The 24,999-nt window shown below is 45.4% G+C and overlaps 2 protein-coding genes across 2 annotated transcripts in view; one reads left to right on the forward strand and one right to left on the reverse strand.

Annotated features, from left to right (window-relative positions):
* Window positions 1-24,999, forward strand: part of LOC135367121 (neprilysin-1-like) — a 288,929-nt gene that overhangs the window by 221,253 nt on the left and 42,677 nt on the right. The gene's annotated exons all lie outside the window — the stretch shown is intronic.
* Window positions 1-24,999, reverse strand: part of LOC135367118 (hemicentin-1-like) — a 134,903-nt gene that overhangs the window by 1,810 nt on the left and 108,094 nt on the right. The window contains exons 2-10 of the mRNA XM_064600234.1: window positions 23,009-23,455; window positions 10,618-10,728; window positions 9,295-9,498; window positions 8,508-8,804; window positions 7,267-7,551; window positions 4,353-4,640; window positions 2,919-3,221; window positions 1,977-2,105; window positions 489-898 (exon numbers count right to left, since the gene is read on the reverse strand). Coding sequence (XP_064456304.1) covers window positions 747-898; window positions 1,977-2,105; window positions 2,919-3,221; window positions 4,353-4,640; window positions 7,267-7,551; window positions 8,508-8,804; window positions 9,295-9,498; window positions 10,618-10,728; window positions 23,009-23,455 — 2,216 coding nt within the window. The 3' untranslated portion in view covers window positions 489-746. The remainder of the gene's footprint in view (window positions 1-488; window positions 899-1,976; window positions 2,106-2,918; window positions 3,222-4,352; window positions 4,641-7,266; window positions 7,552-8,507; window positions 8,805-9,294; window positions 9,499-10,617; window positions 10,729-23,008; window positions 23,456-24,999) is intronic.

Here is a 24,999-nt window from a genome sequence, read left to right on the forward strand (position 1 = left end):
TATTGCAAAAACCGCCAACAATTTCTTGTTTTTTGCGTTCATTTGATAATTTCCGATTTCGCGCGGGATTACGATACTCCCATCGAATGTTGTCGATATGCATTTTTCCTGGCACATTGCGTACCGTTCAAGCGGATGCGTTTCCGAATCTCCGTGAGGTTTCTGAGAGTAAGACTGTCAGATGAGAACAGTTTCTGAACAAAAGAGAGGCTACGTAAAAGCAGGGCAAAATATAATATTGAAAATCCTTATTTGAGAGGTTTAGTTACGGCGTACGCAAGAAAATAGCGCGTGCTCACTGCGCACGCGCTAAACACAAAAACCATGTTCGGCACGTGTTCAGTCTGCACCCGCTATTCCCTGACGTACACAAACAAGGTGCGTCCGCAGTAGGAAGACTCTCCATTGTAAACACTCACTCTCTCTGTCTGGCAAAAGTACGCTAAGCAGCCAAGCAAATTAAAGAAGGAACGTGACGCGATGCTCACAGTATTGGCGGCACGTAGCCAGAAGGAAAGAACACCCGTTGAGCTGTCGGCATTACGCCTGTGTAACCGGAAGGGACCGGCATCGGGCTGTTGAGCAGCAGAGAAAGTCTACGAGTCCATCACAATGACTTCACCCAACACAGCACACACAGTGATGATCCTGCTTAGCCGCGATGATAGTTGGTGGACATTTGTGCAGTATCACAGTATCCTTTGTAAACGAGGAGATCGTCTTGTCGGTCCATCGCGCACACAGTTTCATAGTCCCGTGCTCTTTTTCACAATCCACAGCTGGTTGTCTTCCTTCGGGTAGATGGAGGAGACCTGCAGCTGTGTCGCCTCTTCGGGACTCGCTGCTGTGGTCGAAGGGCACTCGTCCTCTTCTACGGTCTCTTTTTTCTGCTCGCGTTCTGCGGGGAGCAAAGTAAGAGGTCATGCACGATAGAACGAATAGGTCGTGTGTGTGTGTGCTTGGGGATTGTAATTGTAGACAAGACGGTGTTTGTCTTACATGAGGTCTATCGACGTTGTTTTGGAGTGAGGGACAGCCCCAATGCATTCGTGGCTGTGGCTCACGAGCGCTTTTCAGTTCGTTTCCGAAGTCAATGAACTTGTTCCCCACGTGACTTTGTTGTTCCCCACCTCATTTTGTCGTACATGTTCGTCGCCCTTTATGGTCAAAACGCGTTTTAGATTAATGGATTAGTTCCAAGAGGGAGGTCACTGTTCTGTATTGCGTCCTTCCTTAAGTACGCGCCGTGGCACGGCTGCTTGTGAATGTGATGAATGTGATGTGAAAAAAAAAAGAAAAAGAAGAAAAAAGAAAAAGGATTTAAGTCACGATGTCTGTCTGGACGATGAATGTCTTTTGCTCCGGACACGGCTTTTACACGGCAATAAATTGTGTACAAGATATTTCACGACATAAATATTGGAATGTAGTCATGGAAAACAACATGTTGCTGTGTAAGACACAAGAACCGGACAACATAGTTATATGAATGTATAGAACGTTTAAGGCACTGAAACGTGTTTTAGAGCTTAGCTTGCTATTTTAGCACTGAACTTAAATTCAATCAATATGCTTAACTTAACGAAGACACCATCGCAACGAACTGGATAAACGTTCTACCATTGCTACATGCACCAGAAATTCATACTATATATATATTTTTTTTTTCATCAAAGATTCATATATAAAAGCTACAAGAAGACCCAACGCCAACCGAGCTGCGGTTTCCATTGCAACGGGGAATTGAATCCAGAACTAAAATGGCTTTCGAACTGAATGGCGACACTCAAGGGAATCATACGCAGTGTTCTGTGAATCCGAAGGGAGCTGCGTTCAAGATGGAGAGTTGAGACGAAACATTTCGAAAACAGCGAAGAAAGGTTGTTCCGCCAGGCTTTGTTAGAAATCGTCTCTAGGCGGTGTTTCAAGGTAGCATGAAAGGCAATATGGGAGCGTATTAAATGGAAGAAATATACCTTTGACGAAGAAACGCTTGTTCTTCAGCTTGACTGCCACCAGAACAAAAATGGGGAGGAGGCAGAGAACAACTACTGACGAGATGACGGCGATAAGCAGAGCGTTAGAGGATATTCTGACCGTGTTTCCTGTGCAAAGGAGGAGACGTAAAAATCGAATGAGAACAGAATGGCATCCTTACGCTCTATATAGTACATATATGAGTTTCAAAATGATGTCATCTCGTATATTGTGACTGTGTACGCAAGAGTTTGCGCCAAAGTAGGAAGTGTTAACGGAGGTGCTGTCTCTTCTGGACCAACAACAATCGTTGTTTACGTCGTTGTGGAACGCTCATGTGCGCTGAAGAAAGCTGTGGTCGGGTTTTCGACTCGCACAAGGTCAGTCTAACAGTGTATACGTAGCTGTTTAGGCCGCACCAACAAGCCCGCTCACCTAAGGAAGATCACATTGCAATTTCGTCCCCTTTAGTCGCATAAAAGTACTTCTCAGGGTCTTTCTTTTCATTTCCTAGTATCTCATGTGCCATTAAACGCCGACTCATTACCATTAAAATCATTTGCTTTCTAACGACAGGCAATGAGACGGGAACAACGCGACGGTGAAAAAAAAGAAAAGAAAAACAAATTCGCCTCTAGACCCTCCTGCGAACACTCTAAAAAAAGTACAGATTATAGGGAGTAATTACAGCTTCTACTCCCCTAGATTACAGTTACTCCCCATTATAGTCCCCTCGCCTGAAATATACTCCCCGGCAATGCAAATACACCCTTGCAACCACTCTCCAAATTCTTAGTGGTTCCGTCCATTTAGTTCCTATAAATAAACTAATGGTTGCAGTAAGGCATATAGTTCCAAAAAGAACTAAACTTACTCCCTCTTTTCAAAGAGCGTAGCATGCTTCACGTAATCGATCATCCGCGACACATCTCACTCCTTACCCGACTTTGTGAGCTTCCCTACAAGTGGCATAATGGGAGGGAGGATTGTGAGCTCCGGGCTCCTCCCGCGTTCATTCACTGCCCAGACGACGAGAAAGTATTCCACGCCGGGTTTTAGGTCGCGCACCCAGAAGTCTGGCTTATCGGATGTCATGTTGAGGATAAGGGCCACCGTCGTCACATCGTGAACGGATAGCTGGAAATGAGCCGGAAGGTGTCCGTCCGATCCGGCTTGGCATTCCAAGTGTAATGATCCTTCCGTCTGGTTGGTTATCGAGCAGTTCTCAACAGGTCCAGGAGGTCCTCCAAGAGCAAGAATACAAGAAGGACCATTACGCATTTGTCGCGCGTAAATGTGAACGCGAACTGAATAACTCCTAGTCCTCGTTACCTGATTTCACGTTTTTCACGCAACATACGTGTTTCGTTCAAATTAGGTCATCGTAGATGTTATGCAGCAAAGAGACAGGGACACACATAGAGGAAGACTCAGCACGATGACTGCGACAGTCGCAGTCATCGTGTTGTGTCTTCCTCTACCCCAACTATCAAGAGTGCTACAAATTAGGTCATTTAATGATAGCAAGCATTCCGCGTCTTTTCGCTAGGGGAGCAGGAATTCCTGCGTCAGTGATGTAATGGGAGGGGGGGATGTATTTATCAGACGAAAAAAAAAAAGAGAGAACGGGAGAAAGGTCGGCCAAACGGGACGTCGGCTTGCTATTCCGCAAAGAAAGAAAATAAATGAAGGAAGAATAACATAAATAAAAAGAAAAGAATTAGGACATAAAAAGGATAAACTAACAAAGGGTGAAAGAAGGATGGGGTATATTAAAGACGAAGATGACAAAAAAAAACAACTAACAAACGGTGAAGGAATGATGAGATGGATCACTTTAAAAGGAAACCATGACGTTAATGCGTTGAGGGTGAGAGTGGGGCACTGAAGAATGAGATTGCACGACTGGAGTTCACAGGCTGTTCATAAGATAAGCTGTTCATATGTTCGCTCTAATCGGTATAATGCGTGAAATATGGGCGTGTTGCTCTGAGGAACCTCGTTTTCTAACAAGGGTTTCATATTATGTAAATAGTGTAAATGATCACAACCAATTTTTTCAGTCGAATTTTGCCTGATAGGTGTACATAAGATTACATAGATTGCACATATTTTTAGCAGTTTGACATTCTTCTAACGATAGTTTGCACGCAAAACATCTACGTCGTTATTGTGTCAATTAAAAGGAAAATGTAATCTGAGTAGTTACTTGTGTACTTAGATAATAACAGCATTTCCTTCCACGTACCGCCCACTGGCCCCATTGTGCGAGTACTTTCACAGATGTACACGCTAGCACCCTCATGGAGATATCACAACGACAACCGTTAACAGCCCATGTTCCTTATAGAACAATGAAGAGATCATATAGTTACCAGCTTGCACAACATGAAACAGGCATGGTTGCTTCTGCTTTCCGATGCGGTTCGCTGCCGTGCAGAGCAGAGTCCCGTACTCGGTGTGACTATGTGGTATGTAACGCGCGATGCTTCGCGTTCCTTGGCTGGTGAAGCTTTCGATAGGCCTATTTTGAATAGTACTGTTGAAACTCCACTGGAACGTGACGTCTGTTGGATCCGCCTCCACCTCGCAGTGAACTTCCACCTCTTGATGGCGAGAGGCTGCGTACACGATGCTCTGGTTCTCCTTGCACAAAGGAGCATCTGCAACGAGGCACCGCATGGTTATCATTGACTGGGTAATTATTTTGTTTGTGGATATATTCGAACATGTATTTCGCATTTTTGTATCATGTTCCACGTCATTCATAACGTCGGCACCCATGACGACCTCAACGGAGCTTTCGCGTAAAGCGTTAGAAACATAACTTCTCAGGCTGCGCCATGTAGAACTCAGCCATGGCATTATGTATTCATGTCAATGTGTCTGTATCCCGCTGACCTAAACCTATCTGTGGTGCCAAAAGCAGGGTTTGTATCAAGCGGCCACAGTCCTAAGGGCAGGGCACATTGTGAGCTGTGCATTGAGGGGCATCGTTGTAATTGGTCTATGGACCTTTGATACATGGTATCATTAACCGGACGCACCTATTAGTTGACCTCTGTTGCATTTATTGCTTTTTGCGTTGTTCATCTACTTTCTCTTCTTCTTCACCTTCCTTCCTTCCTCTCTTCTATTTACGCGTATTGGAGTAGCCTGTCTCGACTTCGTCGGGACTCGCACTTCCACGTTTTTCTTTCCCAGTCAATTAATAAATCAATCAGTAATTTCCACGTTAAACGTTATATGCAGCAGAGATTGCTTCACATTAACTATGCCTGGCGAAAAAATATGCATTCACAGTGAAGTTATTCTACTGTGTGACTTTCTTTTCCATCCATAGTACACGTAGTGATATAGGTACCGTTTAACTGTGGCATGTAATATTCTTGGGGTATCTTCAACATCTAAAGTACGAGACAGATGGTAGATAACAGGGTTGCGGAATGGGGCCACCAATTCCATTTCAATTCCATTCCGAGGAATGGAGATTTGTGATAATTCAATTCCTTTCAATTCCTCGGAATGAAAAGGTATGGCCAATTCCCACTCCTGGAATGGGCCACCCGGGCGCCCAGACCATTCCATTCCAATTCCATTCCTGCGAAAAACTGCCTACTTCCATTCCCATTCCATTCCAATTCCATTCCAATTCCATTCCGGGCTCTGATAAATCTTGGAATAATTCCGGAATCATTCCAACACCGGAATGGCAACTCCGCTACCCTGGTAGATAAGCCTTGCACTTGGGGAAAACAACGAAAGCGCACCATTATCAATATACTCACACAAACCAGTTCCTCTAACGTCTCCACTGGATACCGATGCAACCTGTCAACATGCTATGTCCCTTCTAGTCCCACAAGAACAACGGCGCGCAAAATTGGTTGCAGGACACAGTCCAATATCGCTGTTCTGAGGTCTACCTTACAGATCTATTTCGAGAACAATCTAGATTGAAACCGGGGATCACACGGACAACAAAAACACAGATCTGTTCACAACGAAGATGAGGCAGGCGGGGACACTTGGCGAATTGCAATGTCGTACATGCTCGTTTTTCGTAGTAAGTGTTCCAGGAATAGTAACGGAGGCCAATAGCAACAGCGCAAACCGAAACATTAGTGGTATTGACTACTTCTTGAATGGAACACGTCAATTCGCAATCATATTGAACGCTTACGTCTGCTTCACTATTTTGTTTCGATGTGTCGTTAAAACAACAGTAACGCTGGACAATGCACTCTTGCATGGAAATAAAATGATCAACAAGAAAAGTGCGAGAAGAAAGCAGAGGGTGAAAGAATAGTCAAACATGTGAAAAGGTCATATGAAAGCAAATCAGACGACAGCGCTATTTGGCTTTAATAGGTCAATCAGTTGCATCGGGTGCAAATCGCAAGCGGATTTTCTTTAACTTGTGCAACACGAAACCGTCGAATGCGTACAAAGAAGAAGAAGAAGAAGAAAAAAAAAAAAAGAAGAGAGAGAAGGGACGCGTTTGAGTGCAATGTTCCATTCAGATAAGGCACTGCTAGCGTTTTTTCTTTTTATGTGCAGGAAGGCAGAAAGGCTGCATGCAGTGCTTCATGCATCATCAAGAGACAAACACAGTGCTTGAGGCATGCTCGAAGGGAAAGCACACGTAACAGGGTAACGGTCTCAGCAGCCCAAAAGTTGAACAATATAGCGTTCTTTATGCCGAACGGCCTCGAGTTTACGTTCAGCATGGCGAGCATGAATAAGTGTTATCTTCAACATGAAATAAGGTCACGCTCAAATGACATTTCACCCTATAGTATACTGCAACGCGACAGGTCTCGACTAAAATCGAACCCTTTACCGACAGACCCCGTCACCCGCATTGCGTCACATCACTACACTTTCTAGCGCAATAAATGTGAACATATCAATATCGGTGCGTATACCGCCGATATATCCGTAACACAGGGGTACACACTTGGTACGGCTCGGTACATAAACGTACAGAGCAGCGCGATGCATGACTGCGCCGCGCTCGTTACTACAGTAGGCCATAAACCCGGCTCGCGATGTAAAACACTTTTATGACGACTCTTCCCATTCTACCAACTGAAAGTGTTCTGCGAGATGATTCAGTGGAACTACCATCCAGTTCCGAGTGAATATTCCCGTAAAAATTTTCCCGCTACAAGTACGGGAGGGTTGCTGACGAAAACAGCGGTTAAGATCGTGCCGTCTACCGTTGAACACGGGCGATAAACCCGAACAACGGACGCAAGATATACAAGGTGATGTAGCAGCACTTACGCTGAACCCGGAGCTGGAGCCTTTCTCCTTGAGTCCGTCCTTCGGAGTTTTCGGCACTACACGCGTAGAAGCCTGAATGATGGGTCTGGACTTTCTGGATGATGAGAAAGTTTTTGCTGATGATGACGTTGTCGGAGGCCAGTAAGTCCTTGCCGTCCAGTTGCCAGTTGACCTCGTCGACGGGCGGGTAGGCGTCTACTTGGCAGTCTAAGTACACGTCGTTGTTTTCTTGAATGTTCTCAATGTCCAGCTTGGTGCCCAGTTGCAGGGATATCTTTGGCTTGTCTGTCGTCGGAACAGATGGAAGGATTATTGGAGAGAAACAAGCGGATGAGTTGAGCTTGGATGGTAAAGTGTCGTAAAGCTGTCTGGGACTGTTTTACGGTAAGTCGTGCGCGATGAGAGAGATTGTGAAAGGGAGTTATGGATGGAGGCATTTCATTCCGTCTAGTCTAGGATCACTCAGATATCTTTGACGTAGTATGGACCTCACTTACGTTGATTAAGCTGGCTTGTCCTTCCCTTATGCCTAGTTAATGAATTGATGTTCTACGCAAACGTGTTTAATAGTTTCCTAATAAATTTGGCAACAACAAACTTCGGTGTAAATAGCGTGCACAAGAAAAAATAAATAAATAGTTAGCTAGTTAGTAAATTAGTAAAATAAAGTAAACTAAATTAGTCAAGTTAATTAGTAAAATGAATAAAATGTGCATTGCTGTGACTGAAAATTGCGCTTTTGTTGTCGAAGTGTAGTTTTCGAGGCAAAGAGTTTTCTCTCCGATGATGACGATGATGATGGGAACAAGTAAAGAGTGAGTACGTAAGACGCAACAGGGTCGGACCCAGTCCCCTATCCTAGATTAGCTAATCAGAAAAAAATAAGAATAAATATAACAAGGAAATGAAAAACATCGAGTGGAAGGAGGTAGATAAAAGGGAAGAAGCGATCTTCTCTTCTAAATTATGTCGCCAATATATTCACCCGCTAAGAGGAGCATTAATTCATCCTCGTTGTACTACTTGAAGCAGATCTTTATGATGTTATTAGCGTATACGGCCACCAGTTTCAAGCACGTACACCTTCGCAACATTCAATTAATAATAATAAAAAAGAAACCACATAGAGTTTCATGACACAAGCATGTCTATATAACTCATTCGCTAAAAACTGTTCGTAAACAACTCCCCGGCAAGCCAGACACTGAACCAACTCGATACTCGTATACGAGCACACTGACATTGAACGTCCATGGTCCACGTATCTTCCTCAACGCTCTCAACCATGGCGGGGTTTTTCGCTCGACAGGCGAGGTTGGAGCCGTGGTCGTCGCTCGTCGGTGTGAAGGAGACGACGCTCGTGGTCACGTTGCCGTCCGTGGACACGTACACGAACGTGTGGTTCAGCTGCTGCAGTCCGTTCCACCAGGTGACCAGCGGAGGAGGCCTGGAACCCCATACTTCGCACACAATCTCCGCTGGAAGGCCCGCGGATATTGGCGTATCACCGCGACGAATCTTCACCGCGATTGGTCGGACTGCAATCAGGGGGGAGACGGGAAACATTAGAATAAGCACTCATCAATTTTTTCCCCTCCTTCATGCAGCGAAATATATCGACTGGAGCTAGTATGTGGGCTTTCGGGCAGGATGGGTAGTTGTGCGTGCGAGCTGTGAGTAGAGTTAGGTTGCCCTGCATTTGAATGGGGAAGAGTTGAGGAGGTGCCGGGCGCACGAAACGAAAGGACTAAGGTACAAAAAAAAAGGGGGAGGAACAGCTTGAGGGCAAAAAAAAAAAAACGGAAAAGTGGTTAAAACTAAGGTTAACGTTTCGTGCGCTTGCTCTTCATTGGAACCAGAGGAAAAATGAAAAACGGGGACTCCGTTCATATTGCTGTTCATGACATCGTGCACTGCTCGTTTACCATTAAAGGCTCTTAGAAATGCCAATATCAAGTGCCAATTGCTGGGCAACGACAGCTGCATATGTATTACACAAACTTCCAGCGCTGCGTGAACGTCACTCACGGTTGAGGTTCAGCGTGACAGACGTTGATGCCGGCGATGAAATATTGTTAGAAGCCGAGCAGGTCAATTTAGTTCTCAGGTCCTCCCTTCGTAGTGAGTGGATGAGAAGCGTCGACGTCGTCAGTTGGGCCTCAGAAGATGGTCGCACCTCGGCCAGCATTCCGTCGGATATTCCCGTCCACACCAGCGTCGGCTTAGGCTTACCTGTTTTCATGTAAGCCATTGTATTGTCTCACTCAAAAGAATCAGACAACCGTGAGATTGCCAGATTGTATCGGAAGCTCGCTGACTAATTAGTTTTGGAAAACTCAGGCCTCAGCTAAGGCGCCTATGATTCTCTAGAGAATACAGTTTGTTCCATAAATGCGAAATCTTCCATATGTACGATATAATTCGATATATCAGAAAAAAAATGATGTCTTCACGCACACGTAGCTCGCTATTCTGCGGTGCGGAGTATGTACTTAGGAATGTGCTTGTTTCTACGAACGTTACATATAAACAAACGTTCGGAGCCGAAACAAGAAGGCAAAAGCTTTGTTAACAAGAACCTACTATTGACCTGAAATGAATGTCAGGGCACTTATAGCTCTGCCATGCATACGATACCTTTTCAAGAAAGCAATGGGTTCATTATTTCCACATGATAAACATCCATCTACGCCACCTGTCAGAGAGATCTGTGAAATGGTTAGAAGAAAAATAATGGAGTGATTTCGTATATGTTCTACCTACAGCCAAAGAGCTTCGGCTACGTTTCTTCCCTTAATACTTCACTGGCTTTGTTACTGGGCTTTCAGAGGTGAGTCTCTCACCCGGACAGGAGGACATCACATTCTATGTGACCTTCCGACGCCACTCGCTCAAACGGCGCCCACCTGCGCACTCCTGACGATGGCTCAATAAGGCCGAAACAGCTGTCCAGTGCAGGTGTGGTGACGTTTGGGACTTATAAAGGTATGTTCTGCTTGCAGCCAAAGCGCTTCGGTTACTTTTCTTCCTTTCGTATACTCTGTTTGGGCACGAGAAAAAAATGTGTGGACTATGTTTTCATTGCTGTCGCTCTACTCTTTTGCACGCTCCCAGATTTTGTAGCTCTACTGCAGGTATAGTGGAAAGTCAGGCGCTATACATTGAGGTGTATATCCGACACATAGTGGTTTGTTTGCTCGCCCGTCGCTGCGCTGTATCATCGTACATTCGACACGGCCTCATTTTCTTTTATTTGTCGACACGCGAGCAATAAGAATTGTTGACTCTTGCGACTGTGCGAGAGATTTCCAAACATGGCCATATTGACAGAGCAGGTGGCAAAAGACGTACCTCCGTAAACAACGCAGACGAGCGGCAGAGTGCTGCCTTCGTTGTAAGGCCCGATGACACCGCGAAGTTCATTTCCTTCCCCGTCTCGAATCACAGGGGGTTCGGGAGGTGCTGTGGCGAAAGAGAGAGAGAGAGAGGAAAAAAGGGAATATAAGGAAATGACAGACTCGCAGAACACATACACATTGTTGCCAGCGTATCAGCCATGACGATGTAATAGAGAGAGAGGTACATATTCTTCCATGTGGAAGTCGATAAAGGACGACGAAAGAAAGTGTGGTTTATATTCGCCACCAAAGTTGCTGAATGCTTAACCTAAGAGTGGCACGTTTAAACCCCGCCTTACTCTTCTTCCTATTGGCTGCAATAACTGGCCGCATCACTCAACGTCGGAAAAGTGGGGCGCCGACACTCTGCCGAAAGTATAGGAGCCTCATAGGCGGCACCTGGTGGAGCCGCAGTGTAGTTATCCGGCAGGGCAATACCGCTGTCAGACGGACAGTCTTCAATGATGATTGGAACCAATGGCCATTGAACATGCAGGTAGCGCCGCCAATTGTGTAACGTGCCAACCTGTCAAGGGAGCATTGGATTCGACGTTCTCTGAGAAGTTGATACGTTACACGGTAGGTGGCGCTACGCGTATGTTCAATGACCTTTGGTTTCAAATCATCATTGAAGACTGCTCGGCTGAGAGGGGTGTGGCTCTGTTGGGGTTGACGGACTACATTTCGCGCAGTTCTTATAGGTTAAACACGGGTATAGCTCTCTCGCTGCTCAGTGAGAATGGCTACTCTGCAAGGAAGGTGACGTGCACGAGATGAGCAATGAGCAACACACCGGATCTTTTCTTCGTTTCGCGTAGACCGGTATTGTTTTTTCAGATCCGCCACGTTAGAATGGCTTCAATCCAATAACTTTTCCATCCCTATAATCTTAGTTGCTCGTGTGCTATAAAAATAATAATAATCATTTTTTGCTTCCATCATCCACTCTGTTCTGACGTCTTGCAATTCCATATGGCGGTGCCCTCTCTCACGAGTCGAGAGATTAAAATGAGACAGGTCGTCCAAAGCACAAGACAACGGCGAGACACCCTTTGAACTCATCGTTGAGATCCCTCATTCCTTTGTGGCCACTCAGGTCGTGTTCTTACATTTTGTTACTATCATAGCTTCGATCTTACGAGTGAGAGACAAAGAACAGGCAGCACCACTTTCGCCTGACGACCAGCAAAGTTGCGCTCCAGCTTCCCTATTAATTCCGAGAAACGCACTCTTTTTCTCGTCTTGCACGCGAATGACGCAAGACGTTCGTAAAGTCCTTGTCTAAAGTAAAGAAGAGCTGACACCATAAAACATATAAGTGTACAAACAGGAACCTAAACGAACAAGCCATCGTTTCCGCCCGCATGAAATTTCCCGTGCATGCAAAGTGCCTGCCCTGCGCACCTGTTTTCCTTTGGCCAGATGGAGCAATTTTTACCTCATTTCCAACCTCGGCTTCGCACGGATAAATGAATGGCGCGGTACTTAGGAATATAGCTCCGAATGTATGTTCGAAATGGAAAAGGGCCACTCTAATCTATATACTCGCGTGCGGGCGGCGCTTACGGCGCCGTTGTTTTGGCTTTCCCGCAGTATACCATCCTGTGTGCCCGGTATTCATTGAAAGCACGTTTGGAATTGTGTTACCGTTGAAAATGAGCCCTATCACCATTAGAGAGCGTATGTTACGTAGGTAGCCATTGCATGCAAATATAGGCCAACGGAATAATTCAGGTGTGTCACGTGGGGTCCGACGGGGGAAAATGTAATTGTATTAAGAGGCTTCACACCATTTGTTTGGGTGGCGGGAGGTTGTGTAATGAGAAAGTCGGCCGCCATAACGAACGCGATGCAACGCGCATATTTTGACGCGAAGTATTCGCGCGTTCGTATACAGCGGGCATCTCTATAGTCCACGTGTGTCCGTAGCTGGGGTCTCTCGGTGATGAAGTTTAAAGTGCAACGATGTGAGGAGTGCAATTTAGTCTCACGTTCGTAGGTCATCATGCGAAGGTTATTTTCAGACAATCCAAGCTGTTACAGCGGACGTGCATGTAATTACCTGGTAGATGAGCTGGCGCACCTTACAAACTACGCCGATCGCTTCTGTTCTGTGCCCCCCCCCCCCCCCCGCCCTCATTGCGCGTGCTCTACTGTGCCGGAGTGTATTAACCTACGACGATGACCCAGTAATGATAACGCAGTTAGACGCGTTTGGCGCAATGACCAAAGACGCAGCAGTTACTTTTTTGTAAATTAAATCCTTTTATAAGGTTCTTCGAAGTTTAAGAAGTGCTTGTTGTGTATCTATTAACATCATGATCATCATTTATGTACGAGTTGTAATATTGATCTGTTTCCTAAGCATAGCAACTTACGTTAACGAACACGCTTGCCTAAACATAACAAACTCTCAAACGACAAGAACAGGGAATCATGGGAAAATTCGAAAGCCACTCTCGTGCTCTGCAGTCCGACAGCAGTGCAGTACAACATGCTCCGAGGCGTAGCCCACTACGAACTTCTGCAGATAGTGAATAAACTCGATGCCACAGAAGCCTCGGGGTTTCAGTTCAGGTACCCATGGCCCTCCTCTATATGCCTTCCGCATGGAGTATGTGACACGCTAAAGAGTTCCCCTGCGGGACGCTGTACCGCCGCAGTCATTGAGTTGTAACTTCGTTGCCCGTTAATCAGATCCAACTATAGACGGTCTACAAAAGATCGATTGCTTTAAAATAAAGCTATCAGACAAGCGCTCCTCATTTGATTGCACGTAACGTTAAATCGCCTTTGGGAAAGAACCGGGGTCGTTTACGGACCACGTAAAATACTTTTCCCTAAAACCGTTGATCGAGGCCGATGAACTGAGAGGCGAAACCTAATAAAGGTGGTCCATGCTGGTCACGTTCAGGTCAGAGAGACGATATCCCGTTCGTTCCCTTTTCAAGAGAGATTCGACTGCCGTGCAATAGGGCGCTGAAAAGAAAGCGCGCGCACAAGCGGGTTTCTGGCGTTGAGAACTAAGAGGGTTCACAACAACAACAACGACAAATATATGATGGGCGAAAAGCGGAAAATCCAGCTATCCGGTGTAGGTAAGACGAAGCAAAAGCGTCAGATGGGGAGGTGCTGGTGTTTCGAACAGAGTCTGTTCTTCCAAAACAAGGTTCAAACTTGGGCTGGTTGGTAAGACGTAGTTAAGAGCGGTAAAAACCCTAAGCGTTAGGATGAATTGTATGGACTGACGGACGACACAGAATAAACACACGCTCTGAGCTGCGAATAATTTTATTTTCAGCCAGACGCAGACATCTTTAAACACCACCTCCGTATGTTCTCTCTAGTTCTGAGGGTTTTTACCGCTTTTAACTGGTCTTCTACTGAGACACTCTCTTTTAGGGGAAAAAAGGAGTATATTGAGGAGTAATTACAGCTTTCCGGTCCCCTAGGTTGCAATAACTCACGATTTACACCCCCCATGTCATCATCATTATCTAGTATAGTTGTTGTCGTATTCATCATTTTAGTCCCCAAAACTTCGCATGAACTTTAATGCCCTTTTGTCTCGAAAGGGACGTCGTTGTGGGTAAGGGAGTGAGGAAAGGGTTGCGGCCATCTATACACTCCCCAAGATGACTAAAACTCCTCCTCTTTTCTTACAGTGTTCTGCTCTACAGTAGAACAGTCTCTGTTCGAAATATCGTAAGATCTCGACCTGAGCCTTCAACGTGCATGATGGGATCTTTCACAGCTCGAGTGCTGTACGGCACGCCTCAATGTTAGCTTGAACACCGCCTCCTACCTGCGAAGCGGGAAGAAAGCCATCCTGGCAGCGCCTAGAAGACCGGGGGTCCGCAGGCCGGGTTGGTGTTCAAGTCAACTCTGGTGCGAGCTGTACCTGCTTCCCTACCCCGTAAAAACAACTGTATTTCGTGATTGTAATTCTACCCCGCCTTCTCGCCCTACCGCGTTACGTGAGAGCAGAGATGGGAAAATCACGTTTATTTTGTAATGCACTACCATTACTCACCCCATCTCATCGTCATCATTTATTGTTGTTGTTGTTGTTACCATTACTCATTACAGTTTTGGAAAGTAAATGCAGGACATTGCTTATTACTTTCTCACGCTTAGTACTGCATTACTAATGCCTATAGTAATCCCACTACGTTGGCATTACAGGTTTTAGAGATCTCGAACGTAATCCTATGTTGTGTGTAACACGCATACTGTAAAGAGGCGTGAGTAGACTTTTACTTCATTTCCCATTGCCGGTGACAGTAGTTGGAGTTTCTGCGAATTCACCTGATATAAGTGATTACTTCGAGGGATTACAGCAGTACGCGTAATCTACATGAGCAATCACAGATAATGTTTATTGCAGCTTAGGAGGAGCTTGTGTTCAATGACTCCACTTCAGCTCTATTCTCGCCCTTGATGACTTGGTCAGTAACAGAAGTGTCTGAAAGAAAACAGCCTTGGGATTTTCGCTGCATCCGCCAGGCAGAATTCCTAACTGCTCGCTTTCGACAATGCCTTGACTTTCAAAGCACGGGAAAACTTTCCCGCTCCTCAACTATACACAGATATTTACCCCCGATAAAAAACCCACACACACATAAAAAGCCGAAAACACAAGGCCCTAAATGTGATCCATTAAAGCATTACTCATTACCGCAATGAAATGGATTACGGTTAATGCACTACTTTGTAATGCATTATGCCCATTCTTTGCATGAGAGAGATCAAACAACTGATACAGGACTGAAGTGGAAATGATTGAAGCGGATCACAGAAGAATAGTAAGCAGCTGTCTGTTCTCTCGGGAATTATAATCAGAGAGAGACACTGCAGAGATGAAGGTAACCTTAATGGGCGAGCCAAGAGTACGATTGAAAGGAAAGAACGGTTGCGCAACCAACGCCTTCACAACATGTTCAATTAATTTCCGCGATCTCCTTCCGCTAGACTGAGAAACGTACTCATTTTTTTTGCTCGACTTCGCGAAGAACACAGAAAAACATGCCTAGACATCTTTGTGAGACGTGTACCTCGTTATCCCTTACTCTCCTGCATAAAATATATATATATATATATAGAGAGAGAGAGCAAAAGATTACACGCTTTGTGTTCCTTTATGCTTAATAGAGACCATCATAAAAGATTGGCAAAGACAAAAGGGGGATCTCTATGCTGCCTGCATATCAACAGAGCACAAAAACTCATTATCGGTCAGGTTATGGCTGGCTTTTGTCGTGTTAGCTTTCGTAGAGAAAGAATGGATTTCTCCTGCCTGAAACCGTTTTTGCTCATCGAACTAATATCGATTTTTACAGCGAGTTTATTGTGCGGAAACGGCCGTTCGCCAATCATTCCCTAAATCCTCTGTAAAAAAAAGAAAAGAAAAAGAAGAGGTGATGACGAAGAATCGTTGTCAGATAATTGACAACCCTGTTGGAGATAATCTCACGGTTCGCTTTCGAAACGCCGACGACTCGCCGGAGTCGATGAAAGCGATTTATTTTGGACGAGTTCCTTTCATTGTTTCAGGTTCGAGTGCTCTACCGAACGGTAGCAATGATCGGTAATGACACGACCGGCCCCAAATCGCGAGAAAAAGCTGTTCGAATAAAAAGTGAACTGTCCAAGCGTGCCGTCCGATACCTCGTTTTCCCGCAGTGAACGTTGCAGCTATCTGGACCCCGTGATTGAATGTGGACGATGGAGGATTCTGTAGATTTTCTTCTGCCTTTTGTCCGTGGAGCCGGGAAAATTGGGAACGTAATCGGAGCTCGTTAATGGGTTGGAAAAGCGCGGAATCATTGACTGTACGTGAGCACTTCCGTCCTTGGAATGAGCCGACGCAAAATGAGAAAGCATAGTGTTAGATGTGGAGAATGGAAGTTGCCATTGTGGGCTTGAGAATAAGCGAACTAGTTAGTTAGTACGTCGTGGGGACTGCGCCTGTGTGCGGCAGGAATTCGACTGGTGAAGTCCTGAGACACAAGAAAGTGAAGGCTCAGGAGCGTTAGCGATATAACGTTGTCTGGTATCGTATCGGGAGTTTTAGTAACAGGTGTTGAAGCATGTCGCCGTATATCATGTGCTTGTCCAGCTCATGTAGTGGAGCTGGAGCGTTAATACGAGTTCCCACATATAGCGCTTCGCTCTATAGGGCTAGAAAATAGCGCTCGAAACCTAGCGCTGTTTTTCGGTTTGCCGTTCTCACATACAACCGAGAACATAGCGCTATCCTGCTGGGGTCGCGGGATATCTCTTTGCGACGTGATGCACCGGTGCTGCCGTGATTGCTTACTGTCGGCGTCGGGTATCCGCAGCATCAAGGGGGATGACACTTCCGATGCTGTGATCGCGATACCAGACTATAGTAACCAAAAACACATGCATTTTCAGATGAAACTCGTGGCCATTTTCACGTCGTCGTCGTCGTCGCATTCCTGTCTTGCTGCTTCGAGTGATCGGAAGCAAAACAAACCCCAGCTTCCGCGACGTCACGCCTGAAAGAAGCTCACGATTGGTTAACGCAGGCTCACCGCTCAATATAGCGCTAGAAAAGTTGACCGGGTCTCTACTTCGACAAGAGCGGTTTTATAGCGGTTCGTAGCAATGCGAGAAGGAAAATATAGCGCAATTTTCGCACTATAGCGCGAAAGCGCTATATGTGTGAACTGGCCTTTAAACGTGGCGATTACTTCCTTCCGCAGCGGCTTCAGTAACAACCACCGTGCTGCACTGACTGTTTCCCATTCTTTTCCTTTCTTTCGTTTCTTAGGTTTATTTTGAGTTTCTTCTTTTGTCTTTTCTTAGAATACCAAGCCGCGAGCTTGGGCGACACTTCCTCTTTTCTTTCTATTAAACATATCGCCCCCCCCCCCCGCACACACACATTCTGCGGAGCGTGTGCAATATAATCTTATTGAAAATGCTTCGTTTCGAGGATTCTTCTTTATCTCACTCATAGACTGGTAGTTCGATTTCCTTAGATGTTATATGTAGGACACATGCATTCAGAGTCGTGCAGCACCTCCTGACTAACAGGATCTGCTCCTTTACAAGGTCGATCCAGAGTTACTCTTTCGAGTCCCACCATCCTTCTCGCGACAAACGACGACTGTCCTGCATACCTGCAACTGTGAATGTGTACCGTACAGCGCACGTCTTCTCTTCGAACTGGGCAAGCGTGACTCTCCGAACTGCAGTGAGTGTGGTGTACGCAAAACGCATCCTCCTCAGGTGTCGAAGATACGTTGCCACTCGAAGACCTTTAGAGTCCAGCCAGCCTCGTGTGGACTCCCGAGCCTTTGACATCGTGAAACTGTTCTGCTCTAATAGACATCCTGTGACGTGCTAACTGCGTGCTTTGTGTGCTCCCCTAGCGATTCCTGTTCTTGTTGGAGTATTGTACTTACCCGTGCGTTTGAAACCTTTGAACTACATGTCGCGCTCGGTCACTTTAATGCGTTTTATCTATTTGTATCCACCCTTTATAGGTGCCCTGGGATAGCGAGTTCCATTTTGTCGCGACTCATATGATGGTATAATGGTAAAAGAAAATGGTATCATTTTTTTTTCTTCGTCACATCACCATCACCACATGCACTCGAAAAATTTTGCCCTAAAATTTCCTAATCGTCCCATAATATACTCAATATGAAAGCTAGAGTTCTGAACGCCATATCCAGAGAGAGAGAGAGAGGGGGAGGGGGAGGGTTATGTGGAGGCCCTGTGAACAATTCTATCGAGAGGTCAGAGCAGCGAAAGAAGACGAAAGTGGCAACCGGCCCGATCGGCGTGTCAGTCTTCGAAATCGATCGCCAATCGATATAGCAGAGAACCAGAAGGAAAAAAAAAGAACAGAAGGAAAAACAGGAAAGAAGGGGGAGTAGGCAACCGCTCGCACGGACGCTGTGGATTGCCACCCCCGTTGCGGAAAGGAGGATGCTGTGCTAAAAGTGGTGGTGCAGGAGCAGCCACGCTGCTATGATCGCTGTCTATATCTCATCACTCATAAATGAGGCGCACACGAGAAAAAAAGGAAGTTTTTCTCTGTCTCTCTCGTCTTTCTTTCATTTTTCTTTTTGTTCTGACAGGGAGAACGAAGATGTTCAGAACAGAACGAGGGGTTTACCGAAGCCGTTAGATGTTGCAGTCTACAAATAATTTAGGCCACTCTCGAAATTAGGGTCATCTTAATTATTCATCACGCTATTCATTCTTAATTATTCGTTAACGAAAAATTATCTTAATTGTTCATCGTAATTATTAATTTATGTTATCTTAATTTTAATATCGTAATCTTAATTTATAATATATACTATCTTAGTTTACCTTAATTAATCAGAAAAAATTAAATTATGAGAAAATTACTCATAACGCGTCCCTTGACGTCGCTGGATTGGACACCTATTTCTGTTTTGTGTGACATGACGAAGTTTTTGTGTAACAATCGTATGTCATACATAATATGCGTTTTTTTCATACCGAATACAAATGAAATGCATAAAACGCTAGGCTAATGAATTCCACCAAACTGGACGAGATATTTGACGTTTGGTTTGAGTCTCAAGATATGTGAACGAATTCTGTTGCTTGTTATCACCATATCGTGTTCATAAATGTCTAGTACGCCCTCTGCACTGAGCATAATAGAGATTTAGTCGTATTTTCCAGCGTGTCGATCTAAGGCAAGCCTTGGTAACAATAAACGCAACACATTCGTGTACATATATGTATGGAACAGTCCATACCGTAGTTGATAGACGCCCGCAATCTCTTCTATGCATACTCGTCTTCAACAACAGATGCAGGATGATAATTACACGAGGTGTTTCTACTAATCAGGCAGCTATAGTGATAGCTCTGTTTACCGTATTGTTACTGCTGCATTTACAACTGATTATTGTTTACACAATTAAACAGCGTCGTTGAAGTATACGAGTGATTGACTTGTAAGCAACCATAATGGATACCTGGGGGCTTAATCGCAAGTCCATCTCACGAGCTAACGACAGCAACGGCTATCGTTAAAACTAGCCAGGCAAAAAAACCTTCCGCCATTTTCTTGTTCTCTGTGAGCGCATGCAACGTCAACGTCTTTTCACCTGGGTTACCCTCTCGTATAACACCGATCACGGTATGTAGCTTGCCTAAGCCAAAGATTGCGGCACTTTTAACGAAAACGAGGAAGTTACGTCATGTGTCACGAGGAGCAAATCACGGGCCCGCTAGGCTTGCTGTGGCAGCCTCGTTTCCTCGTTATGCGCGCAACTTCGTTATAATTTTTCGTTTCGGTAAGCTAACGATTCCTTATGTCGGTTCGTTTCGCTCGCGCAGCGATTAAGCCCCCTGAAGACTGTCGCGACCAGGTGTGCTGCTGCATTCTGTTAACGAAATCAGTGTGTGGAGTGTACTTATTCTAGTTATAGATTTGAGTCAGGGCTTATAATCGAAGGAATTGCGAGTGCAGACCACGTCATTGTCATCCTCGGGGCTTTATGTTTTAGCTTTCCAATTCCAATTTAAACTAGATTTACGCATGTTTTAGCTTTCTTTTCTGCAAATCTATTGTTCCTTCCTGCTTAGTAGCTTACTCAAAGACGTTTCGGTGCTTAACGAAGTGTGCGATACCTCTTTGTGCAGCAAGGGCTAGAATTCACGTTTCACTACACAACAGAAGCGGAACTTCATCGCCTGACAAAAGCAGCGCATGTTTTCCGCTTCAGCAAAGTGCGTCGGAAGTCCTTAGATTAACGCTACTGCGAAATACTGTGCTGGCAATTGTCAAACAGACCGAGATCCCGTTTTGAAGCCGGTCGTTATGTGATGTATGTGAAGAGTGCATTGAAGCTTAAATATTTATGCCCGTGCTTCATAGCGTGGTGCAAAGGAGACGTAAGCTTCATCTGAAAATAGATTGAAAACAATTCTGCTTCGTCAAACTTCACTGCAGAAAAAAGAGAGAGAGAGAGAGAGAGAGAGAGAGAGAGAGAGAGAGAATGAAAAAGAGACGACGACGCTTATTAACTCGACGTTTTCCTATCTTTTATATCATGCTTGAATGCGAAACTACTTTTATGTTGCTTGTACTCAGCTTTGCCACGGTATCACTCGACTGGAAACATAAAGATGAGCATGCAAATGTGAACCGTCCTGGAAATTACCCTGCTTGAGCAGATATGCTAAATCTCGAGACTTATCTGATCTGACCTAACTTGGCCGTGTGTTTGTCCGATCCCTGTAGTTGCGCCCAGACCCAGGCTTTTCACATTATGGACTAACTGATCTCGACCAGCTCCCGTGGCGTAGTGCTTAGGATGATCGCTTTCCAGGCCGAGACTTGGAGGTGACACGGGTTCGAACCCTGTCGCCGGCTGAGCTGTCTGAGGTTTTCCCTTGGTTTTCCGAGGACTTTCCAGACGAACGTCGGCACAGTTTCCCTTGAAGTCGGCCCAGGACGCACACTAACCCCCCTGCCCCCACTCCTTCCTGCTGTCCTCTCTCCATCTGTCCACATCTGTACGCGGCTCATAGCCACAGTTGCTTCGCGGCGCTGACACGGAATTAAAAACAAATAACTGATCTCGAACGTCGCGAGTAGATTCATGACGCAAAATATTTTACGTGAGTACAGAGTGTTACTTTCACGATTATACACCGTGAGATAGACTAAACACGTAATATTTCACAGGTGTCTCCCCGACATCGTATGCATCGTATACGAGAAAATGAAGCGGCTGATGAAGTAGCGGACCTTGCGCATCTGTCCTAATAGAAACATCTAGTGCCGCACGCGAAAGTAGATGGGCAAGACCTATTAAGGTCTCTTACACAGACAATGCTGCATCTAGTAGGCCCGGAACTGGAATTCAGCGTTCCGTCCACGTTACCTCGATCTGTTCCAGACGCTTTTGCGCAGGTTCCGTTTGAACGAGCCGTGCGGGCGCCAGTTCCTCCATAAAATTGGGAGCGCTGATTCAGCGAACTGTACACTTCGTGTAACCGTGGAAGACACGGAGCATATTCTCGGGCACTGTTACAGATATGCATGTCAAAGTACCACTATGAAATCTGCTCGCGATCGACTGGGCAAACGGAAACTTTGACCTCGTAAACGTGCCGGGTCATTGGTCACCTGACAAGAGGGATGCTGCCTTGTCAGCACTTGTGACTTTTATTCGGAGTAGTGCATTGGAGACTGTCTACCAGGACCGCCTGCGCGTCTGTGACATTGTGGGCTACGCTAGCCGTTGATTTGGTCCGTCTTTGTTTTATCACCTCCATGTAGGGCATGCGAAACTGGTGTTTCTTACTTTTCTTTTTTTTTTTTTGGGGGGGGGGTCTGTTTATGGAAGTAACCGAATTTGTCGTATGATGAATTCAGTTTCTCCCTTTTATTTTTTTTTATCAGCATCAACATCGTATGCATTTCTGCCGTGATTATATCAATCATCTACGTACGACGTATTTTGAAATATACTTGTCGGTAGCTTAGTCCCAGCACAATTTGCCGCATCGTGGAATAATTATGCCAATTAGCCATTGGTCATTCCCTCGCATGTGAGCTACATTTTGAACAAAATGGAAAGTAATTGTGCAGAGGCTGGTTGAAACACGCTGCTGTGTGGCTTTTTTGATGACTGCCATATTTCACGTTAAAATTTTGATTAAATTTAATTGGGGGGAATGAAACAGGGGAACTAAACACCTTAGCAGACGAATTGCACTAGCACCAAAGTGATCCCCTGACCCACTTCACACCCCCCCAAAACAGAAAGCAACACTGCCCCTCCTTCCTCATCGACAGAATCCACTTTGCCTCGGGGCCACAAAGGTCACGATGTCCTTATTAGAAAACACCGCATTAGCAGCACCCATTACTCCAGCCTCCAGTATCTCTTAATGGTAATGAATGTCCGAGATGAAACAAGCGGCTCATGAAAGTTGTGTTTACGCAACGTCTGAAACAGGTCCGTCCAGCGAAATAGACCTATACCAGAAAAACGTCATGATGACGTTGGTAGACAGAAACCGAAACAAGCCGGAAGGGGAGGGCTGGGTTCCACGAATGGACACTTGTTGGCTTCCTCCCATTGAAAGAAAAGTAGGGCCGAAGGTCCCTTCCAGGGTCCATCGTAATCCCCTCAAGACCGCGCACCTTTCGGGCGCGACCTTGTTCGCCCCTAGCTTCGAGCGTAGTTCAACTCTACCAAATTGGTGGCACTGTCGAACACTATGACGTCACTTGTTTACAAACAGGGATAGGTCAATTGCGTGCAGGAGAAGGGACAGTTTTTTTTAAGCACATCGAATGCGTGACTCACCTACAACGTGAAGCCGTACCGTGGAATTCTTCCGGGCCCCGTCCCTGAAGACCGCAGTGCAGGTGTATACTCCGGCGTCCTCGAACCTCACACTGTTCACTTTAAGACTCGCGGGGTGCCCGATGATGGAGAAATAAGCACGTCCTTGCCAACCGGGCCCAGCGGTCCGGTTCACCTGCAACAGGTTATTTCCACGCAACGCGGTCTGTCCCAGTGGCGGAATACCAGGGGCAGCTCCCGATATCGCTAGCACCGGGTCCGGACCGAAGTCCACGGTATAAATAGGTTCCCGCGTATGTGGCATGAGTCGGGATCCCGAATGGAGGTCTCGCTCCGGTTGGTGGTACCAGTGGACCACCGCCAAGGATTCGTTGGAAGAGGCGCTTCGGAGGTCACAGGGAAGTTCCGTTTGATGACCTTCTCTTACGATTAGCCTCCTTGATGTTCCTGTAAAGACAAAGAGGAGTCCTGTTAGGGCAAACGGTGCTAACCTAAATACGTTGGCTGGCGCCAGTGACGCATAAAATGTCCGTTGTACGCGCATTCTTTCAGAGCCATAATACAAGGGAAATATTAGCATTCAGCTATGAAATCTGCCATTTCACGAGAGCATCCAGGCAGTGAAGCGCTATAGCGGAGATGAATGGTCTATGACATCATCAGCCTATTTGTGTACAGGGTGTCGGGACTTACATGTACAAATATTTTTAAACAGTCGCAACGCTGTACGTCAATGGAACCAGCTGAAAGTGATAACGAAAGGAAAGTTAGGTAGCAAGCGAGCTGGTGGTGACGATCCATGACTTGAAAACCCGAGACGAGGTAGGCACCGTGTTTGTGTTTGTCTGTTATCGTCCCTACCTCGTCTCGGGTTTTCAAGTCATGCACCGCTGAAAGTTACTAGCAGTCATATATGCTAGTTTCCAGTGTTTCTATTGCGCTTAATTAATTAACTAGATAAGATGAAGTAACTCTTAAAATAGTGTCTTAAGGATCGAGGTGGCAGCTGGAAAGTTGTAGAGTGCCTTTATAAACATCCTATCGAGGTGTTTCCATTAAGGTACGCTTTTTGTGCGTGTGTGTGTGTGTGTTTTGACTGTAACAGGATCTCATCGTAATCATCTATTGTTGTTGTTGCTGTTGTTGTAACAGTAAGTCTAGCGAAATATGAAAACAAATGCCACGTGCAGTGCGCGAGCACGTTGTCACGTACGTGTTTTCTTTTTTTGCGATTATGCTGGTTTTAACGGCTTTCGAGTATACATGAGACCGCCTTCTAAACAGCACCATTCCCATGCAGTGTAGCGTGGAAGATAAAGAGCCCATTGCGCTTTGCAATGGCCGCTCCCTACAGCCCGTGACTAAATGTTTCGCTGCCGCTGCACTTGTCGGTTTCTTTATTATTATATATATATATATATATATATATATATATATCTTGAAAAGTTGGAGTTGGATCGGACGGCTACGTAATTATAGTTGAAATAAATGGGAGACAGAAGACAAAAGTAGGGGAAGTAACAAAAAAGGGTTTATTAAAACTTAAAAATCATGAAAGTTAGGGAGAATGTCTACGTTACGGCGGAAGCTCCGCCTTCTTCGGGACATTTTTAGCTCTTTTGTCCCGAAGAAGGCGGAGCTTCCGCCGTAACGTAGACATTCTCCCTAACTTTCATGATTTTTAAGTTTTAATAAACCCTTTTTTGTTACTTCCCCTACTTTTGTCTTCTGTCTCCCATTTATTTCAACTATATATATATATATATATATATATATATTTTTTTTTTTTTTTTGCAGCAGGACGCGTGGCTACAATTCCATCGTGTCGGGCACGTAATTTATTGCTCCAATATTATTTTGCTCACGTAACGAACACTTCGCTGTGGCCAGTGTTGTAAAAGCGTTTTACGTTATGCGCGACACGTTATACGTCTCCTACGAAAACCTCATTTCCAGCTGTTCAAATCTTCCTTTCGCATCGGGGTAGTTTC

This window comes from Ornithodoros turicata, chromosome 8 (assembly GCF_037126465.1).
Source record: "Ornithodoros turicata isolate Travis chromosome 8, ASM3712646v1, whole genome shotgun sequence".
Taxonomy (NCBI): Eukaryota; Metazoa; Arthropoda; class Arachnida; order Ixodida; family Argasidae; genus Ornithodoros; species Ornithodoros turicata.